At 39.2% G+C, this 20,713-nt stretch overlaps 1 protein-coding gene across 4 annotated transcripts in view; it reads left to right on the forward strand.

Moving 5' to 3' along the window:
* The window catches only part of LRRC8C (leucine rich repeat containing 8 VRAC subunit C), a 107,845-nt gene extending 99,529 nt beyond the window's left edge, over positions 1 to 8,316 (forward strand). For all 4 annotated transcript variants that reach the window (XM_004378720.3, XM_023733392.1, XM_023733391.1 and 1 more), the window contains one exon: positions 330 to 8,316. In XM_004378720.3, coding sequence (XP_004378777.1) covers positions 330 to 2,603 — 2,274 coding nt within the window. In that variant the 3' untranslated portion in view covers positions 2,604 to 8,316. The remainder of the gene's footprint in view (positions 1 to 329) is intronic.
* Positions 8,317 to 20,713: the final 12,397 nt, after the last annotated feature.

Consider the following 20,713-nt stretch of genomic DNA (forward strand, 5'->3'; position numbering starts at 1 on the left):
TCACTGGACTACTGTACCTTATTAGTCCCATTTGGTTTGACGGGGCTGTCTACTCCCAGGCTGAACGGTGAACCTCTAAATATTTATTTTGCTGTGACTTGTTCTGTGTCCTAATACAAACTTCCTGTGATTTGTATCATGAACAAGACTGGATATTTCATTTTTCCAACATAATGGGCTAAGAATAAAATCTTGGTACTGGAATTGAAAGTTGTATAATCCAGGCAAAGGAAATGGACATTTATTGGATGTTATTGCTGCTTTCGTAGCACTAATGACATTATGAAAGCTCTTTGAGTAATATAATTTGAAATATTTCTGTATTTCAGGTCATGCAGGACAAGATCATCTGCCTTCCGAAAAGAGTGCAGCCCTCTCAGAACCATTCTTCTGTTTCGAATGTCTCCCAAGCGGTTGCCAGTACCACTCCACTGCCTCCACCTAAACCGTCTGCTACTAACCCTGCCACTGTGGAAATGAAAGGACTGAAGACAGATTTGGACCTCCAGCAGTACAGTTTTATAAACCAGATATGTTATGAGCGAGCCCTCCACTGGTATGCCAAATATTTCCCTTACCTTGTCCTCATCCATACCCTGGTCTTCATGCTCTGCAGTAACTTCTGGTTCAAATTTCCTGGATCCAGCTCCAAAATAGAACATTTCATCTCAATCCTGGGGAAGTGCTTTGACTCTCCGTGGACCACACGGGCTTTGTCTGAAGTATCTGGGGAGGACTCAGAAGAAAAAGACAACAGGAAGAACAATATGAGCAGATCCAACACTATCCAGTCTGGTCCAGAAGGCAGCCTGGTCAACTCTCAGTCTTTAAAATCAATCCCTGAGAAGTTTGTGGTTGACAAATCCACTGCAGGGGCCCTGGATAAAAAGGAAGGTGAGCAAGCCAAGGCCTTATTTGAGAAGGTAAAGAAGTTCAGGCTGCATGTGGAAGAAGGTGATATCCTGTATGCCATGTATGTTCGCCAGACTGTCCTTAAGGTTATAAAATTTCTGATCATAATTGCATATAATAGCGCTCTGGTTTCCAAAGTCCAATTTACCGTGGACTGTAATGTTGACATCCAGGACATGACTGGATACAAAAACTTTTCTTGCAATCATACCATGGCACACTTGTTCTCAAAACTTTCCTTTTGCTACCTGTGCTTTGTAAGTATCTATGGATTGACGTGCCTTTATACCTTATACTGGCTGTTCTATCGTTCTCTGAGGGAATATTCTTTTGAGTATGTTCGGCAGGAGACTGGAATTGATGATATTCCAGATGTGAAAAATGACTTTGCTTTTATGCTTCATATGATAGATCAGTATGACCCTCTCTATTCCAAGAGATTTGCAGTGTTCCTATCTGAAGTCAGTGAAAACAAATTGAAGCAGCTGAACTTAAATAACGAGTGGACTCCCGATAAACTGAGGCAGAAGCTACAGACAAACGCCCATAACCGACTGGAATTGCCTCTTATCATGCTCTCTGGCCTTCCAGACACTGTTTTTGAAATCACAGAGTTACAGTCTCTAAAACTTGAAATCATTAAGAACGTAATGATACCAGCCACAATTGCGCAGCTAGACAATCTCCAAGAGCTCTCTCTACACCAGTGCTCTGTCAAAATCCACAGTGCAGCTTTATCTTTCCTGAAGGAGAACCTCAAGGTCTTGAGCGTCAAGTTTGATGACATGAGAGAACTGCCCCTCTGGATGTATGGACTCCGGAATCTGGAAGAGCTGTACCTAGTCGGTTCTCTAAGTCATGATATTTCTAAAAATGTCACCCTTGAGTCTCTGCGGGATCTCAAAAGCCTTAAAATTCTCTCTATCAAAAGCAATGTGTCCAAAATCCCTCAGGCGGTGGTTGATGTCTCCAGCCATCTCCAGAAGATGTGCGTACATAATGATGGCACCAAGCTGGTGATGCTCAACAACTTGAAGAAGATGGTCAACCTGACGGAGCTAGAACTGGTCCACTGTGATCTGGAGCGAATTCCTCACGCTGTGTTCAGCCTGCTCAGCCTCCAGGAACTGGACCTGAAGGAAAATAATCTGAAGTCTATAGAAGAAATTGTTAGCTTTCAGCACTTGAGAAAATTGACAGTGCTAAAACTGTGGCATAACAGCATCACCTACATCCCAGAGCATATAAAGAAACTCACCAGCCTGGAGCGTCTCTCTTTTAGTCACAATAAAATAGAGGTGCTCCCTTCCCACCTCTTCCTCTGCAACAAAATACGATATTTGGACTTATCCTACAATGACATTCGATTTATCCCACCTGAAATAGGAGTTCTACAAAGTTTACAGTATTTTTCCATCACTTGTAACAAAGTGGAGAGCCTCCCAGATGAACTCTACTTCTGCAAGAAACTGAAAACTCTAAAGATTGGGAAAAACAGCCTATCAGTACTTTCACCGAAAATAGGGAATCTACTGTTCCTCTCCTATTTAGATGTTAAAGGAAATCACTTTGAACTCCTTCCTCCTGAACTGGGTGACTGTCGGGCTCTGAAGCGAGCTGGTTTAGTTGTCGAAGACGCTCTGTTTGAAACTCTGCCTTCTGATGTCCGGGAGCAAATGAAAACAGAATAACTTATTTTTCTTTAAAGTTTGACTGAAACACGCTACTACCAAATACAGTATAATTAGGTAGTCTTAATGCCTTTCCTATTTTGTTGTTTTTTCTTTTTAACATGAAACAAAATGTACACAAGATTGAGTAAGGAGTATGTATATTTTTAATAAAAATTTACTTGTATTTTTTTCAGTATTAACATTTTAAAGTTTTATTCGTCCTGGAACCTAATATATCTAGTGTTTTCTACTGGCAGAAACAGATGGTTCCATCTGTATTTTGTGGTGGTGTTGTTTCAGTCCATTGTTGTGAAAGGGAGGAAGTTTTGAGTTGCATGCTTTTCAGTATTTTTTTAATACGTGAAAGTATTTTGCCAAGGTCATTGTTCACTTGTTTACACCTGTCCAGGGTCTTATTTTTGTTTTCATTGTGTGTTGTATACCAAGGAATCTGTACTAATTATTTCAATACCAGCTGCCATCTTCATTGGCCAAGTCCTTCATTCTACACTGAAAACTTCTGCAGAGCGTAAATTCGCTTAAGTGCGTTGTCACAGAGTATTGTTTTTAAATCCTCCCCCAACAGAAACCTAAATTATATTATTTCATACACCTGACAGTTACACTTATCATTAGGCAAGGAATTTATGAGTGGGTAACAACAATAATCTTCAATGGCGGGCATGCTTGAATTGATCATCTGTAATTTAACTGATTTGCGTTTTCACCAACATTTTAAAAACATCCTTTAAAAGCTATACACAAAGGCTTCCCTGCCCTCCTTTAATCTCAATACTGCTATGTAGTACTGGCGAACAACCTTAGAGAACTAGATTTATTGTAATATTCTAGTCAGTAATTACATTTAAAAATCATAGAATTAGAAGCCTGTTTTTTGAGTAATTTAATCATCTTTGATATCTGGATATGCGGGGGCATTGGCTGAAAAAAATTTCTCTACTAAAGCATTGTTAAATAGATGGTGCACTCCACTCAAGCTCTCTCCTTTCCTCTGGGCCGTGTGGCAGTGATAATCTATTCAAGTTCTGCCTGTTGCTCAAAATAATCTACTTATATATTCATCAGTTTCCCTGAAGCCTGGTCATGCTGGGAATGCTAGTGATGTAAGCTCTGGAACTCTGTGTGCTCTCTTTGGCTTAAAATAAGTATCTCATCTAAAATGGTTCTGTTATTTATTTTTTTTTAAGTGAATAAATTGCTAAGTGGTTTTCACTTAGCAATAATTTCTGCCTGGTGGTCAGTAGAGCTTTTATTCACCTTAGGACTTAAAATCCAACACAGTGTGCGTCGTGGGCAAATTGTTTACTGACCATTAAGCTGTGTTGAACAAGAAAATGAAATACACTATTTGACCTCAATCCAAGACCAGTACTACTGATCATATGGACTTTGTTTTATGCATCGAATTCACACTGACCTTTTCCAGAGCCCTTGTCTGAGCTGAAAAACTTTTGTGACTTAATGAAGGAAAGGAGGAAGAAAATTGGGGGGTTTCAAAATGCTGCTTTTAAAAAATTGCTCCTTGATAATGGTGAATTCGCTCAATGCCACTTTGAATAATACACAGAACGCAACTGTAGGAGCAGCTCGACAGATGTATGTACCTCGATCGTGTTTTAAATTCTTGTGCTACATCATGGGGTGAAGGATTAGGGAAGGATGTGCTTTTCATTTGTTTAATAATCTAATCATGTCAACCAAAGTGCTTCACAGTTTTGCTAAGTGTTAAACTTTTAGAATGGTGATGTTGCATAGCTGATTTATTTAGACCTGAAAATGAAATAGTAATAATATGGTTTGAAATAATAGCATGGCCCTGTTTCTTGTAGGATAAAATATTCAATTCCAGAATATTGTTGGGATCCTAATTATGAACAGTGCATTGTATTTAGAAACATAACCTTGTCTGTTTTAAGCAAACAAAAACAAAAACTTAGCAGATTGTCCATGGCCGAGCATGGCCAAAACACCCTGTTGGAAGGTAAGCTGAGGCAGCTGCTGGTAATACACTGGGTGCACTCTTTTTCTGGATAAAATTTATAGTTATTTTCTATATCACCTTTCAAAAGGGATCTATTCAGGTTAAAAATCATATTTTATGCTGAAGTCTTTAGCATTAATTGATAATCTCATATGGGCTCATAACTGAAATAAGTTACTGATAACTAGCTTTTATCACTTGTAGCAATTTGCTCAAAATTCCAAAAGAATTTGACTTGTTTTCTTAATGATTTCACAGGCTGACCCCCAGCCTAAGTTTTAAATAACATCCAGTAAATCAGTACAGTTCTAGGATTTTACGTGTTAACTAAAAAAGAAAATCTGTAAATGTTTCTATTCGATTTTATAAAAATTTGAAAGTCTCAAACTTAATTAAATCTAAATTTCCCGACTCTGGCCCTTTTTAATGTTGTAATTTTTTGTTCACACGCTTATGTAAAAAGCATTTGATTACTATTTAGCCTTTAAATGGAAAACTCAGGTAAATGAACTGCTGACTTTTCTAACATCCTTTAACTGATCAACTAAGTGTATAGGGGGTATTTACTTAATCACTTTCTGTATTTTACAAGTGCTCTTGCTAAAAAAAAGGAACAACTCGCTCTATTTCTCCAACCTTTATAAGATCCATGAGAAACTGCTTATGTAAATACGAAAGCACCATATTTATTCATACCTCCTATGGCTGTTTGCAGCCCATGGTGGGTAAGCTTTTTTGGTCAGCTTTAATGGTTACATATAGAACAAGCAATTGTCTGGTGATGGTCTAGTTGAAATGGAGTATATAAGTATATCCCCATGGAACCCACCTAAAAAGATCACATTTCAGAAAATCAGTGCAATTTCTTGTTGTGTGTTGTGGGTTTTGTTCTGTTTTTAACCCAGCACCACCAATATAGAGGTTCTTGATACAGTCAGACCTGGTATTTACAATTATAAAATATTTTTATTTTTCATCTACCCTTTTCCCTGTCATTACATTTCCCATGTGGCTGTTTTAATGAGTCCTAACAATTGACATAGCGTCCTGTGCGGCAGGCACTACTTTTGCAGAAAGGCTTGGAAACTAGGACCACTGCAAGGATTTTATTCCTGTAGAGATGCCTCTTTACCTGGCTCTCGATCTATGTTAGTGGAGGGGAGCTTAAATAACCCAAAATCTCCTCTGGGTTACTTGGAATGAGGGAAGTCTAAGTTCTTCAATATGCTATTTTCTTATTGCTGATACCAAGACACAGAAAACAAAATTTTTATTTATTGATATCTCTTGTTACCATTTCCCCTAAGAGCAGTTTTGCTGTTGTTTTTATTTTCCTAATTCTACTATAAGAAAAGTCCATTTTTTACATAGTTTATTTTACTGTCTAATTTCATACCAAATACCTGATAAATAGTAATAATATATTTAAAGGAGAACATTTACAATCCATCATTATGGAAACCGTCAGCAGTACTTAGTAGTGAACAAATAAATTCAACATAAACTGTTTTAGAGACTAAATTAAGAGTCAACTAACATTCTCCCTTCATCCTGAAGGTAATAATGCTATTCAGACAGTTCACATGTTTGGTAGGATCTCAATAACTCAGGGTAGAGTTCCATACTAACCTTCCAAAATAAATTTGCAAAATAGCACAATTGTTGGAAAGGGTCTATAGGATTTTCTCGTTTTTTCTTGTCTATTCAGAAACATGGTAAGGAAATCTGGACAGTCTCAGCTAAAACTGCCATCGATTTTTCAAACTTGGGCTTCAATGACATCCTTCTGATCCAATTTTATGCCAGCCTTCCAAAGGAGATATCCACTCTTCCTCCATCTTGCAGGGCCTTTCACTAATAATGGGGACATCCTTAAGTTCATTTGGAGAGGGGAGCATCTCTCCCATCTGCCACCTCCCCCTCCCCCACCCAAGGAATTTTGTTTTTATCAGAAGACCTTGAAAAGGGGTATATAACTTTGGACAATGTAATTTCTTGGTCATGTTAAGTAACAGCTTCTATGCTTGGTTTTTAATGTATAAATTCACCTGATTCTGCCTCTTTGATGAATATTCTTCTTGGGGTCGGAACCCCATGCCTTATGTTTCCTTTGCTGCTTGTTTTCTCTCACCGTCTGTACATGTTCAGATTGTGTCAAATGCTGGCAAACCCTCTAAGACTGTCGAGAAAAATGCTTGAAAGTTGATTGTCTTATTGTAAATTCTTGATAAAAAGTGTTGTTATTTGGCTATGTAGTACATAGGAAGAGAAAATAACTTAAATAAAGTCATTTTTGTAATTTAAAATTGAGACCTGTCCCTTTCTTATTTGTTTTTAGAAGTCATGTTTGTCTTTGCATGTCTTAAACTGTCACAAAGGCTCCCTGTGCTCTGCAGGAAATAGGCTGCTGGGTGTCTACTATGCATTCTTTCACTTTCTGTTGAGCTAGTTTCTGCAATTGTGACTAATTATTTCCTTCCTTAATTCACTGTACTGCATCTACCTAAGGTGCCCCTGGAGTTTCATTTGGGTAATTAGTGCCTTAATATGTAATCTGGAGTGCAATTTCTGTGCATTTGCCAGATCAGATTGCACACTGGCTGTCCAGCCCAGCTTTCAGTAAATACTTTTATGGTAATGACTGTGGTTACTTAAAGGAATCAGTGTGGTTCTGCACAGCTAGGAGGCCTCCCCTAATTAACCAGCTTCATTCACTGCCAGCTTAGGGACGCATACGACAAAGAAACTTTATATGCCACTGATGCATAAGAAAATTGCCATCAGTAACTTTCTAAGTTAAATGGTTACCTTACATATTTGTCGGTAGTTATTTACGACCCCATTTATTTTACTGATGGTCAACTCTTTGGAGAAGAATGACTATTGAGATGGGGAGGGTTGGAGAGTGTCCTGATAGAAATCATGTGAATGTGAGTATCAGGAACTTAGAAGTGATCACATGGTATCTCTGAAGAAAATTTGAAGACAAGAGCTAGGAAATGCAATAGATGAGAGACATCTGGTGATTGCAGTGCAATTTGCTGACAAGAAAAAGGCTGTGTCCACTGCCACCCTCTACTGTCCCATCTTCCAGTCCTTTCATTTACTCAGAATATTGATATAAACCCTGAAATTAAATAAATTTATCCAGTTATTTGTTATTGTTGGCTAGCAGGATATAGGCATTTTGGCTTGGGTGGAGAAGAGACATCAAGAATAAGAAGGAAGTCATTTAAGTCAATTTGAGACTCAGTGGTACTCACACAACCGTAGCACAAGGCCTGCATATTTCTGAATGTAAGCTTGCATCTCATCTAAAACAGCCAGGTAGGAAAAAAGTGAAAAGCTGTTCATAAGCTGCAGTATTTTCTTGCATGCGTCTTTGAGTACAGGTTGTACTTTAGATTTCATATTTAAACATATTTGAACAAAGCAATGTGTAAATAAACATTTATATGATCAAGCTTTCCATAAATGTTAATGAGTACTTTCAGAGTATTTGCATATTTTGCATGAAAGATACAGGATTAAGCAAAGGTATTATTACCAAACACCTAAGCTGAACTCGCCCATTCCGATTATTTTGATTCAGGAGTTCTTCGTTATAAAATTCAGGAACAAGTTGAAGACAGACTTTCTCTTTAGTATAGTTTTTAATCCTTTAGGGAATTAATTTTATTTCAACTCAAACTGCATCTGAACATCTACCATAAAAAAAAAAAAAAAAAAGATTGGTTCAATTCTTACTACTATTCTCAGAAAACATACCTTAGGAAAACTGACACGAAAGAGGCAACGTGTAAATTTTGCATTTTATGACTTCTCCATAGTTATTACAAGAAAAAAAAAATCAACTTCCCAGCCATGTTTTTTTTTAAATATGTACTCATTAAACAATTTCTACGTGTACAGTTCAATGACCATGGTTACATACTTTACATTGTGTCACCATTCTCACTCTGCCCGTATTGCTTTAACACCATTAATTCAGACTCTATGCCCATTAAAGTTCTCATCGGTGCTTTAGAGTTACTGTTGTCAATTAGCTCTCGTATGGATAATTCTTTAAAACCGTGTAATGCTCAAGGCAAGCATTCTTTATTAATTGAGCTAAACTGTTGTTTAGTTTAAAGATAACTTCACAGGATAGTTTTGGCTCAAGGTTTAAAGATTTTTTTCCCCAGTCTCAATGGATTTACTAAGTCTGGTTTCCCTGAGAATTTGAAGTTCTGTTCCACGTTGTTCCTCCTTTTAATCAGGATCCATATATTGAATTCTTGATCAAAACAGTATTGGTAGCCGGACACCATCCATTTCTTCTGGTCTCATGACAAATAGTAGTTTATGAAGGCAAGTAGACCTGCAGTCCATTTCCTTCTGCAATTCCTGGGTCTCCTTCCTCTGTTGATCCCAGGCAAATAGAGACCAATTGTCCTATCTTGGGTGGTCACTCACAAGCTTTTAGACCCCAAGCAGTACTCACTGAACTAGGAGGTAGAATAGAAACTCCAAAGACAACATTAGGCCAATTGACTGGAAAGACCCATGAAACCATGACCCTAAACCTTTAAAACAAGAAAGCTAAATCCATGAGATGTTTAGTTGTACCTAAGTAATACCAACAGCTGCAGCTTTTTTTTTTTTTGTACTGCTGTTTTTTTAAATTTATATAGAACACTATATTTGCCATTTTGCCCTTTTTTTCTAGTGCATAGCTTAATGTAGTTGTCATTATCAGTAGGTGTCGTCATTAGGTGCTGTCGAGTCAGTTCCAACTCATAGTGACCCTATGTACAGCAAAACAAAACATTGCCTGGTCCTGCACCAGCCTCACAATCGTTAGTATGTTTGAGCCCATTGTTGCAGCCACGGTGTCAATCCAATTCGTTAAAGGTCTTCCTCTTTTCCACTGACCCTCTACTTTACCAAGCATGATGTCTTTCTCCAGGGACTGGGTCCTCCTGATAACATGTCCAAGGTAAATGAGACGAAGTCTCGTCATACTCACTTCTAAGAAGCAACTTTGGCTGTACTTCTCCCAAGACAAATTTGTTCATTCTTCTGGCAGTCCATGATATATTCAGTATTTTTCGCCAGTGCCATAATTGAAATGCATCAATTCTTCTTCAGTCTTCCTTATTCATTATCCAGCTTTCACATGCATACGAGGCAATAGAAAACACCATGGCTTGGGTCAAGTGCACCTTAGTCCTCTAGGTAGCATCTTTGCTTTTTAACACTGTAAAAAGCTCTTTTGCAGCAGATTTGCCCAACGCAATACATCATTTGATTTCTTGACTGCTGCTTCCCTAAGTGTGGATTGTGGATCAAAGTAAAATGAAATCCTTGACAACTTCAATATTATCTCCATTTCTCATGATGTTGCTTATTGGTCCAATGGGGAAGATTTCTGTTTTCTTTATGTTAAGTCATAATCCATACTGAAGGCTGTAGTCTTTGACCTTCATCAATAAGTCCTTCCAGTCCTCTTCACTTTCAGCAAGCAAGGTTGTGTCATCTGCATATGACAGGTTGTTAATGAGTCTTCCTCCAATCCTGATGCTATGTTCTTCCTCATATAGTCCAGCTTCTTGGATTATTTGCTCAGCATACAGATTGAATAAGTATGGTGAAAGGATACGACCCACATGCACACCTTTCCTGACTTTAAAACACGCAGTATCCCCTTATTCTATTTGAACGATTTCCTCTTGATCTATGTACAGGATCCTCATGAGCACAATTAAGTGTTCTGGAATTCCCATTCTTTGCAATGTTATCCATAATTTGTTATGATCCATACAGTTGAATGCCTTTGCATAGTTAATAAAACACAGGTAAACATCTTTTGGTATTCTCTGTTTTCAGCCAAGATCCATCTGACATCAGCAATGATATCCCTCATTCCACATCCTCTTCTGAATCCAGCTTGAATTTCTGGCAGTTCTCTGTTGATGAACGACTGCAACCGTTTTTGAATTATCTTCATCAAAATATTACCCAAAATATTAATGGTATTGTTCAATAATTTCCACATTCTGTTGGATCAGCTCCCTTTGTAATGGGCACAGATATGGATCTCTTCCAGTCAGTCATCCGGGTAGCTGTCTTCCAAACTTCTTGGCATAGATGAATGAATACCTCCAGCCTTACATCCGATTGTTGAAACATCTCAATTGGTATTCTGTCAATTCCTGGAGCCTTGTTTTTTTCCAATGGTTTCAGTGTAGCTTGGACTTCTTTCTTCAATACCATCGGTTCTTGATCATATGCTACCTCCTGAAATGGCTGAACATCAACCAATTCTCTTTAGTACTATGACACTGTGCATTCCTTCCATCTTCTTTTGATGCTTCCCGCGTCATTCACTATTTTGCCCATAGCATCCTTCAGTATTGCAACTTGAAGCTTGAGCTTTTTCTTCAGTTCTGTCAGCTTGAGAAGTGCTAAGCGTGTTCTTCCCTTTTGGTTTTCTAACTCCAGGTCTTTGCACATGTCATTATAATACTTTGTCTTCTCAAGCCACACTTTGAAATCTTCTATTCAGTTCTTTTACTTCATCATTTCTTCCATTCGTTTTTAGCTTCTCTACATTCAAGAGCAAGTTTCAGAGTCTCTTCTGACATCCATTTTGGTCTTTTCTTTCCTATCTTTTTAATGACCTTTTTTTTCCTCCTTGTATGATGTCCTTGATGTCATCCCACAACTTGTCTGGTCTTCGGTCATTAGTGTTCAATGCATCAGATCTATTCTTGAGATGGTCTCTAAATTCAGGTAGGATATACTCAAGGTTGTACTTTGGCTCTCATGGACTTGTTTTAATTTTCTTCAGCTTTAACTTGAACTTACATGTGAGCAATTGATGGCCTGCTCCACAGTTGGCCCCTGGCCTTGTTCTGACTGATAATATTGAGCTTTTCCATCGTCTCTTTTTACAGATGTAGTTGATTTGATTCCTATGTATTCCATCTGGTGAGACCCATGTGTATAGTCACCATTTATGTTGTTGAAAAAAGGTATTTCCACCCAATAATTAATTCTCCAAACATTTAAATGTCCCCAGAGTTCCAAAAGTTATTTAAACTTTTCATTTACCCTTACTTTTATGCAAGCTTTCCCTAAGCCAGTCCAGAAAGCCCAAAGTTGAAACAGGAAAGAGAATTTAAGACTTACTTAAGAGCTCAGCTGCTAACCAAAACTTTGGCAGAAAAAAAAAGAAAGAAAGAAGGTATTTCCAATGAATAACAAAATTCAATCATGTGATCTCCAACATCGTTTCTGTCCCCATGGCCTTATTTTCCAACTACTGATCCTTCTTCTCTATTTCCAGCTTTTGCATTCCAATCACCAGTAATTATCAATGCATCTTTATTGAATGTTTGATCAATTTCAAACTGCAGAAGTTGGTAAAAATCTTCAATTTCTTCATCTTTGGCATTAGTGGTTGGTGTGTAAATTTGAATAATAGTCGTATTAACTGGTCTTCCTTGTAGATGCATGGATATTATCCTATCATTGACAGCTTTGTACTTCAGGATGGATCTGGAAATGTTCTTTTTGACAAGGAACACGACGCCATTCCTCTTCAATTTGTCATTCCTATGATTTTCCAATTCAAAATGGCCAAAACCAGTTGTCATGGATTGAATTGTGTCCCCAAAAAATGTGTGTAGCAACTTGGCTGGGTCATGATTCCCAGTGTTGTATGATTGTGTAATCTGATGTGATTTCCTTGTGTGTTGTAAACTCTATCACTATGATGAGATTATATGTGATCTCCTTATGTGTTGTAAATTCTGTCACTGTAATGAGGTTATACAGATGAGGCTGACAAGATTAGATAGTGTCTTAATGCAATCTCTTTTGAGATATAAAAGAGAGAAGTGAGCAGAGACACATGGGAACCTCATACTACCAAGAAAGCAGCGCCAGGAGCAGAGCGTGTCCTTTGGACGTGAGGTTCCTGCGCAGAGAAGCTCCCAGACCAAAGGAAGATTGATGTCACGGACCTTCCTCCAGAGCCGACGGAGAAAGTGTTCCCCTGGAGCTGGCGCCCTCAATTTGGACTTGTAGCCTACTGGACAGTGAGAGAATAAACTTCTCTTTGCTAAATCCATCCACTTGTGGTACTTCTGTTGAAGCAGCACCAGATGACTAAGCTCACTATTGTCTAGGATATCGATCTTCAAGCATTCCATTTTTGACAACTTCCAACTTCCCTAGATTCCTACTTCATACAATTCACGTTCTGATTATTAATGGATGTTTGCAGCTGTCTCTTCTCGTTTTGAGTCATGCCACATCAGCAAAGGAAGGTCCCAAAAGCTTTACTCCATCCAAGTCATTAAGGTCGACTCTACTTTGAGGAGGCAGCTCTTCCCAATGATTACACAATTTGACTAAAGTAATGATATCAGTTACCATAAACAATTTAGTCAATGCCAGTTTTCCCATCACCATAGACAAAAATTCACTACTTCCGGGAGAATGATTCCCTTTCTCCCTTCCCCCCTTACACCACTGGTAACCACTATTAACCATTGTTCTCTATATATTTACCTATTCTTGTCATTTCATAAATGACAAGTGAGACCATAAATGTTTGTCCTTTTATGACTGATATTTTGTTCAGCATAATGTCTTCAAGGTTCATCCATGTTAAAGCATGTATCAGGACTTCATTTTTCTTTAAGGCTGAGTAGTAGTCCATTGTATGTACATTCCATGTTTTGTTTATCCATTCATCTGTTGATGGACACCTTTTTTGCTGTTGTGAATAGTGCTGCAATGAACATCAGTCTACATATGTCTGTTCGTGTCACTACTTTTAAATCCCTAGGGTGGAATTTCTCGATTATGTCGTAGTTTCTAATTTTTTGAGTAATTGCCATATTATTTTCCACAATGGTTGTACCATTTTACATTCCTACCAACAGTGGATAAGGATTTCGATCTCCCCACATCCTTGCCGACATTTGTTATTTTCTGTTTGTTTGCTTTTTTTTTTTTTTATCTTTGCCATTCTAGTAGGAGTGAGATTGTATCTCATTGTAGTTTTGACCTGCATCCTCTAATAGCTAGTGACAATAAGCATCTTTTCATGTGCTTGTTGGCCATTTGAATATCCTCTTTGGTGAAGTGTCTGTTCATGTCCTTCTCCCATTTTTTTAATGTGTTGTTTCTTTGTCGTTAAGTTGTAGAATTTTTATATATATTTTGGATATTAGACCTTTATTGGATATATGGTTCTCAAAGATATTTTCCCAGTCTGTGGTTTATCTTTTTACTCTTTTGATAAAGTCTTTTGACGAACGTAAGTATCTCATTTTCATGAGGTCCCATTTATCTATTTTGTCTTCTCCTGCTCGTGCATTTGTTGTTGTACTTAATAATCTATCGTCATAAAAAAAGACTAGGTCCGACAGTTTCACCCCTATGTTTTCTTCCAAGAACTTCATGGTTTTAGCTTTAACATTTAGGGATCTATTTTGAATTAGTTTTCATGTATGGTGTGACTTACGGGTTCTGCCTCATTTTTCTGCATGTGGAAATCCAGTTTTGCCAGCACCATTTGTTGAAGAGACTGTTCCTCCTTTCTGGGCTCTCAATTCTAATTCATTGGTCTGTGGTTCTATCGTTAAACCAGTACCAGGCTGTTTTGATTACTGTAGCTGTTTAGTATGTTTTGAAATTGGGAAGTGTAAGGCCTCCTAGTTTGTTCTTCTTCAAAATTGCTTTGGCTAATTAGGGTCTCTTTCCTTTCCACATAAAGTTGAGGATTAGTTTTTCCATTTCTATAAAGAATGCTGTTGAGATTTTGATCTAGATTACATTGAATCAATAGATCACTTTGGGTATTATTGGCATTTTCACAATATTAAGTCTCCCAATCCATTAGCCTGAAATGTCTTTCAATTTATTTAGGTCTGTTTTAGTCTCTTGCAGGAGAGTTTTATAGTTTTCATTGTATAAGCCCTTTACAGCCCTGGTTAGGGTTATTCCTAGGTATTTTATTTTCTGTGGTGTTATTGTAAATGGTATTGTTTTCTTGATTACCTTTTCAGATTTCTCCATGTTGGTGTATAGAAACCCAACTGATTTTTGTGTGTTGATATTTTACCCTGCAACTTTGCTGAATTCTTCTATTAGTTCTAGCAGCTTTTGTAGATTCTTTTCCAGCAGTGATTTTAATATGGGGAAATATAACATTCTTTGATCTGAACAGCAAAGATTCTGAGGATGCTATTATAATCTCACATAGATTATGTGGGATAATTTTGTTAAAATCATACTGTAAGTAACATTTTGGAGTCCCTGGGTGGTATAAATGGTTAATACACTCGCTGATAACTGAAAGGTTGGAGACTTGAGTCCACCCAAATGTGCCTTGAAAGAAAGTCCTGGTGATCTAGTTTCAAAAAAACAACTGTTGAAAACTCTATGATGCACAGTTCTACTCTGACACACGTAGGGTCATCATGAGTCATAATTGACTCAAAAGCCACTAGTTTTCTGGTTAAGTAACATTCGGACAGCTGTAAACATCTTACATAGGCTCATTTAATCTAAGTATAGCTAAAGCCAATGCAGAAACATGAAGTTTTATTCACTGTAAATTTAAGGAATAAATGCCCACAAATTTATGAAACATTTGATGAGTTCCCTTCGTGCCTATTGGGTTGTATGTGTAAGCTATATCTCTTAATTATTAAAAATGATTTATGAAAAGTACTTTGTGGACTAACCAGTCTCAACAAAAAACTGAAAGGCCATGTGTAACAACGCTCTCTGAGTTGAAACCAAGCATCGTTTCACTTGGCTGTGTTTTTCTAACAGCAAGTCAGTGTGCTCAGCATTAGAAAACTCAGTATTTGTTTCTAAACTCTCCCCAGGTTCTAACCTCTGGTGATGTGACTCATAGACTTTCCCAGTGGTCACCTTCTGAGCCTTGAGTGTAACAATTTCAACATGTTAACAGATTTAGCTGGTTTTATGCATCCAGAAGCAAAGACATGACGTTGCCAGCCTTTATTTTAGTGAGGAAGAATTTAAATGAGCTCATACTTCACGGTTAAATTGAGAACTAGACGTTCAGCTTCAATTAATCAATCTAAACATTTACCTTTATACACATTTGGTTAAGCCCAGATAACCTATCAAACAAACTGAATTAATGTCAAATGGGAAATCTGATGAATGACCCTTAACTACCTGGTATATGTTAATTGAGACTCCTGTTTGCTGTAGGCAAAAAAATAAGGTGGAACTTGCTTAATAGGGGGACTTCCAATAAAGGACCCTGAATGCACTTTCTGAAACTCAGGCTGATTTGTTGCTGTTCAAATTCTACCAATAACAATAACTATTAGATATTTATAGGAATGCTCCCTCTATTTTCAGTTCTGTCTACCCTAATCAAATTTTGGCTCTGAGTGGATTAAGATCACCTAAGACTTTAAAAAGAGTTTTAGCACTTCTTTAGAATTACTCCAACATTTTCTGCCTCAATATCACTTGTCTTATGGTTATTTTACCAAAAAAACCAAACCCATTGCTGTGGAATCAATTCCAACTCATGGCAACCCCATGTGTTACAGAGTAGAACTGCTCCATAGGATTTTCTTGGCTGTAATCTTTACAGAAGCAGATCACCAGGCCTTTCTTCTCTGGCACCACTGGGTGGGTTTAAACCACCAACGTTTAGGTGACTAGTTGAACGCAAACCATTTGTGCCACCTAGAGACCTTTGCTTACTTTAGGATCTATATTATCTCTTCCTCCAGAGTTGGAGACCCAGTGGCTTCAGTAACCAAGATTTACTTACTTTTGTATTTTCTTACAGTATTTACCACTGTGACTTGCACCCAGTGGGCTCTGAAAAAACACTGGTGAACCAGTGAAGAGGCCTAACTCTGTTAACTGAGGGCCTTGGGACTGTGAATGGCCATCATCCTTTTTTTGAAAATTGGGTCCTGGGCAAGATACTTCTCTTCCTTGATGAAGTTATTACAGTCCACGTTGTTAGTTGTTAGTTGCTGTCAAGTTGATTCTGACTCATGGCGACCAATTTGGAATCTTTGAAGACTGGTTAGTTAGTCCAGAGGTTTCCAAATAGTGTTACCAGGAGCTCCAACTCTCCAACAAAGTATCTCAGGGGACTCAGGGAGTGGATACAGCTCCTGGTTTCAGATCTGTGCCAAGTACTATTGCCACATAACATACTACCTCAAAACTGAGTGGTATAAAGCAACTATTTTATTACACTCATAGATTCTGTGGGTAAAGAATTTGTACAGGGCACAGCTAAGACAACATATCTTTTCTCCATGATGTCTGGTGCCTGAGCTGGGAAGACTCAGTGGCCGGGAGCTAGAATCATCTGGAGGCATCACCACTCACATGTCGGCATTTGATTCTGGCTGTGGGCTGGAACCTCAGCTGGGGCTATCAGCCAGAACAATTACACAAGGCATCTCCATACAGCCCGGGCTTCCTAATAGCATGGCGAATTCAGGGTAGTTAGACTTCTTATATGATAGTGTAGGGCTTCAAAGTGAGTATTCCAAAAGACAAGGAGGATGCTACCTCACCTTTTATGACCTAGGCTCAAGAGTCACATACATCACTCTGTCATACTCTATTGGTTGAAACAATCATAAATCCTGCCTAGTTTTGGGGCAGTGGGAGAGGGGACATAGACCTCCCCCCCACCCCTGCCACACACACACACCTTTCAATGAGAGGAATGGCAAAGTTACATTGTAAAAAGAATATGTGGAATAGGAGATATTGTTCATCCTTGAGAAATATAATCTGTCACAGTATCTCACACCAACCTCTTCAACCTGAGATAAACACCTTTAGATGTCTTGCATATAAGGGCCACTAACTCTTTAATGCTTATTAGTATTTGTAGATAAGAAATATAGGGTCCACAGAGACCTAGTAATGCTCATAGATCTCACACTCGTCCAGCATATCTAGTGATTATGGTAGAAAACCAGGCAATTGAGAAGGCTAGTTTTTTGTTTGTTTGTTTTCCCACTCTTTTTCTTTGTTTTTAATTTCTTTGGGCAAGCTGGGAGAGCCAGACAGAGTTTTTATTCTGAAATAACTGGAAGAAAGCCGTCGTTTTATTTTATTGAATCACATTTAAGAAATCATCAACTTTGAGAGGATTTAACCTAGGTGTTTTTACAAATTTTATTTCTCATATGCCTCTCCCAATGTGAGCCAGAATTCCTAAATTGCTCACAGATGTGTACATGCACACGCCACTTTGTCTGTGACTTATACAAATAAGAGGAAATGTCTCATCAATCTCTGGTGAAAGGATAGACCTGGAGCAGTGGTTCAGCCAAGTCCTTTAGCTTCAGTTCTTCGCGAGGCATGAAAGCCTGCTCAGTGCTCTGGGTTCCTGGCCCCCCATCCCCAGCCTGACTTTAGTGAAGGTTACAAAACTTCACAGAGGCTCCAGGAGAGGCAGTGAGAGCAGGTCTAGAAGGCCTCCAACCTCTTGCTCTACAGAACCCTCTCTGTCGGGTCACATCCTTCTAGCTCAGGAGGGACATTTGGGGACTGGCAAAAGTTTTCTAAGAAACAATGACTCATGACCAAAGGAATAAGAAAAGTCTCAGAAATGTTCTCCAGCAGACAATTTAAACTAATGACTCACAGCTGGGCAGCTGCCCTAGTAGGCAGTGGCGGATTATCCGATAGGCAAGGTACTAAGCACAGTGCTTACCTTGCTTACCAGATCACCTGTAGTGAACACTTTCACATTTTTGCACCCCATCAAAGATTCTCCTTCTAGGTATGGCTGGCATCTGTCTCTCTCCCAACCCCACAGCACCTTCCAACAGAATCAAAGCCTCTTTTCAAATTTACAATCCCTGACAGCGACGGATTACAGAGTCAGCAAGGTAAGCACAGGCACAAAGCACAAAGATGTGGTGAAACCCATGTGAAAGTGCGTACTACAGATTAGTAAGTAAGCACAAGTAAGCCTGTGCTTACCTTGCTTACTGGGTAAGCCGCCCCTGCTAGTAGGGTTCATGTGCAATGTGTCTTAATGCTGCATTAAGATCCGTGCTTCCCTCCAGCCTACTGAATCTCCAAACCAATTAATTCATTGAGGGCTCCCTTGCGCCTGTTCATTTCTGTAAAATCCACCAACATATTTAGCTCACTCAGAGAGAATAAATATTTAATAACAAGTCTTCCATCGTAAGGTTGTTCCACAGATGTCAGCTGAAGTCTGCATGTCTCTTAAGATTTGGATGAAATTGGTTATGGTCCCATCCCATGCCTGCTGGAAGTCCACGCCCTCCTCGAGGTTTCACAAATTTTTGCACTTATATTGTCAGGCCACTGGCTCTGAGACTCTGTTTCTATGGAATGTCTTTTGTTCATGGATCACCTCACCATTCTATGTGCTCGACCGTTTTAGCCCTCACAAACCCAGTCTCCCCTGTTCCTCAATTTCTCCTAACATTCACACCAGGCTTTAATGTAGCCCTGGTGATCTGCTTCCAAAAGTTCACAGCCTTGAAAACCCTATGGAGGGGGACTTCCAGGCAACACGGCGCTATAGTCAGAAGCACCACGCCGTCCCTCTGCAGCAAAGATCAGAAAAACTAAGTCAAACAGAGTCACATGTCAATCCTGAAACCCTAAGCATCAAATAAAGAGATAAAGAACTCAGCCGAGCACTGAATGGAATAAGAAACTGAACGAGAACAGAGCGCGAGGAGAATACATGCAGAGGTCCCCTATCAGCTACTGCAGCACTGATCCACCATTTTGGACTCTTATTGGAGCTCAGTGAACAGGAGGTACGAGAAAGTAGCTTCACAGAGCTCCTGGCAGGAGACAGAACAACCGCTAACCCATGATATAGGCTTTCCCACCCCCCACCCTTTTTCACCCCCACTTAGCCTCCTCTGCTTCCGGCAGCCACAGTCTATTGGCCGTAAAGCATGAGCTTCCCCCCAGTGCCACTTGGAGTCCACCCGCCCGCCCTGGCCAGCTCCCTGAGCACCATTTGTTGGCTGCTGGTGTTGCTTTTTTCCACTTCTTTAGACCAGCTGCCCCTCCTTTCTCTCAAATACCTGGTTCCATGTGCCATCTTTGCTTCTTCCTGAAAGGCTGCAAAATACCGCTCAACTGTGAAACTGATTCCCCGCCCGGGCCGCCATGCTGGTGGGACCCCCGGGGCTTTTTTGTTTGTTTGTTTGCTCTGATTTGTTCTGTTTGATTTGTTTGTTTGTTTGTTTTCTTTTTCTTTTCTCGGCTTGAGAGCCCCTTCTAGCCAGGCAGTACCACGCAGCTTGGAAGCTAGTCCCTTACTCTGCACAGATGCACAGGGACATCCCTGGGGGCATTTCTTTTTTCTTTATTCTTTTTTTTGTTTTTTTTTTTTTTAATCTCTTCATTTAGTTTTCTTCTCTCTCTTATTCCCTTCTTGTCTTTCTTCATTTCCAGTTTCTCAATTTATTTATTTTTTTCTTTTTTGTTTTTCCCCATTTCTCAGTCTCTCATCTCTCCACTCCAATAGCAAGCTTGCTTAGCACTCTTTTTTGTTTCTGTGTATGTTTTTGGCTCCTGTTCCTCTCCCCTCTCTCTCATCTTTCCCATACCCATCTTAGCTCCACACATCACAATCTACTCCTTCCTTCCTGCCTACCTGCACCATGCACTGAACATCACACTCCCAAGCAGCACAGGCACAGCCTACTGGAACCTGCCCTGCACTGATTCCTGGTCTGCACTGTTAGCCCTCGTACATGCCACAAAAAACCTATCCCAGCAACTCCCCTTCAGCTAGACCTGCCCTGCTGTACCATACCTGAGAGACTGACCCTGCCCATTGGAGAAGGAGATGAAAAGTATCCGGCACACAGATGAGCAAACAACAAAGAAGGCACAGCCTGCCTGCTCAGACATAACCAAATAAAACAAAAAAGAGGACAAAACAAACAAATCTACAATCAATAAATGAGGAAAATAACCACTGAATGCCCCGAAAACAGCAGACAATATCAAAACATTTACAAAAACAGGACAGGATGGTTCCAGTAGGCATCCAAAATAAAACACCAGATGACTTTCCAGTAGAAAAAAAGGC

This window comes from Trichechus manatus, unplaced genomic scaffold (assembly GCF_000243295.1).
Source record: "Trichechus manatus latirostris isolate Lorelei unplaced genomic scaffold, TriManLat1.0 scaffold00058, whole genome shotgun sequence".
Lineage (NCBI taxonomy): Eukaryota > Metazoa > Chordata > Mammalia > Sirenia > Trichechidae > Trichechus > Trichechus manatus.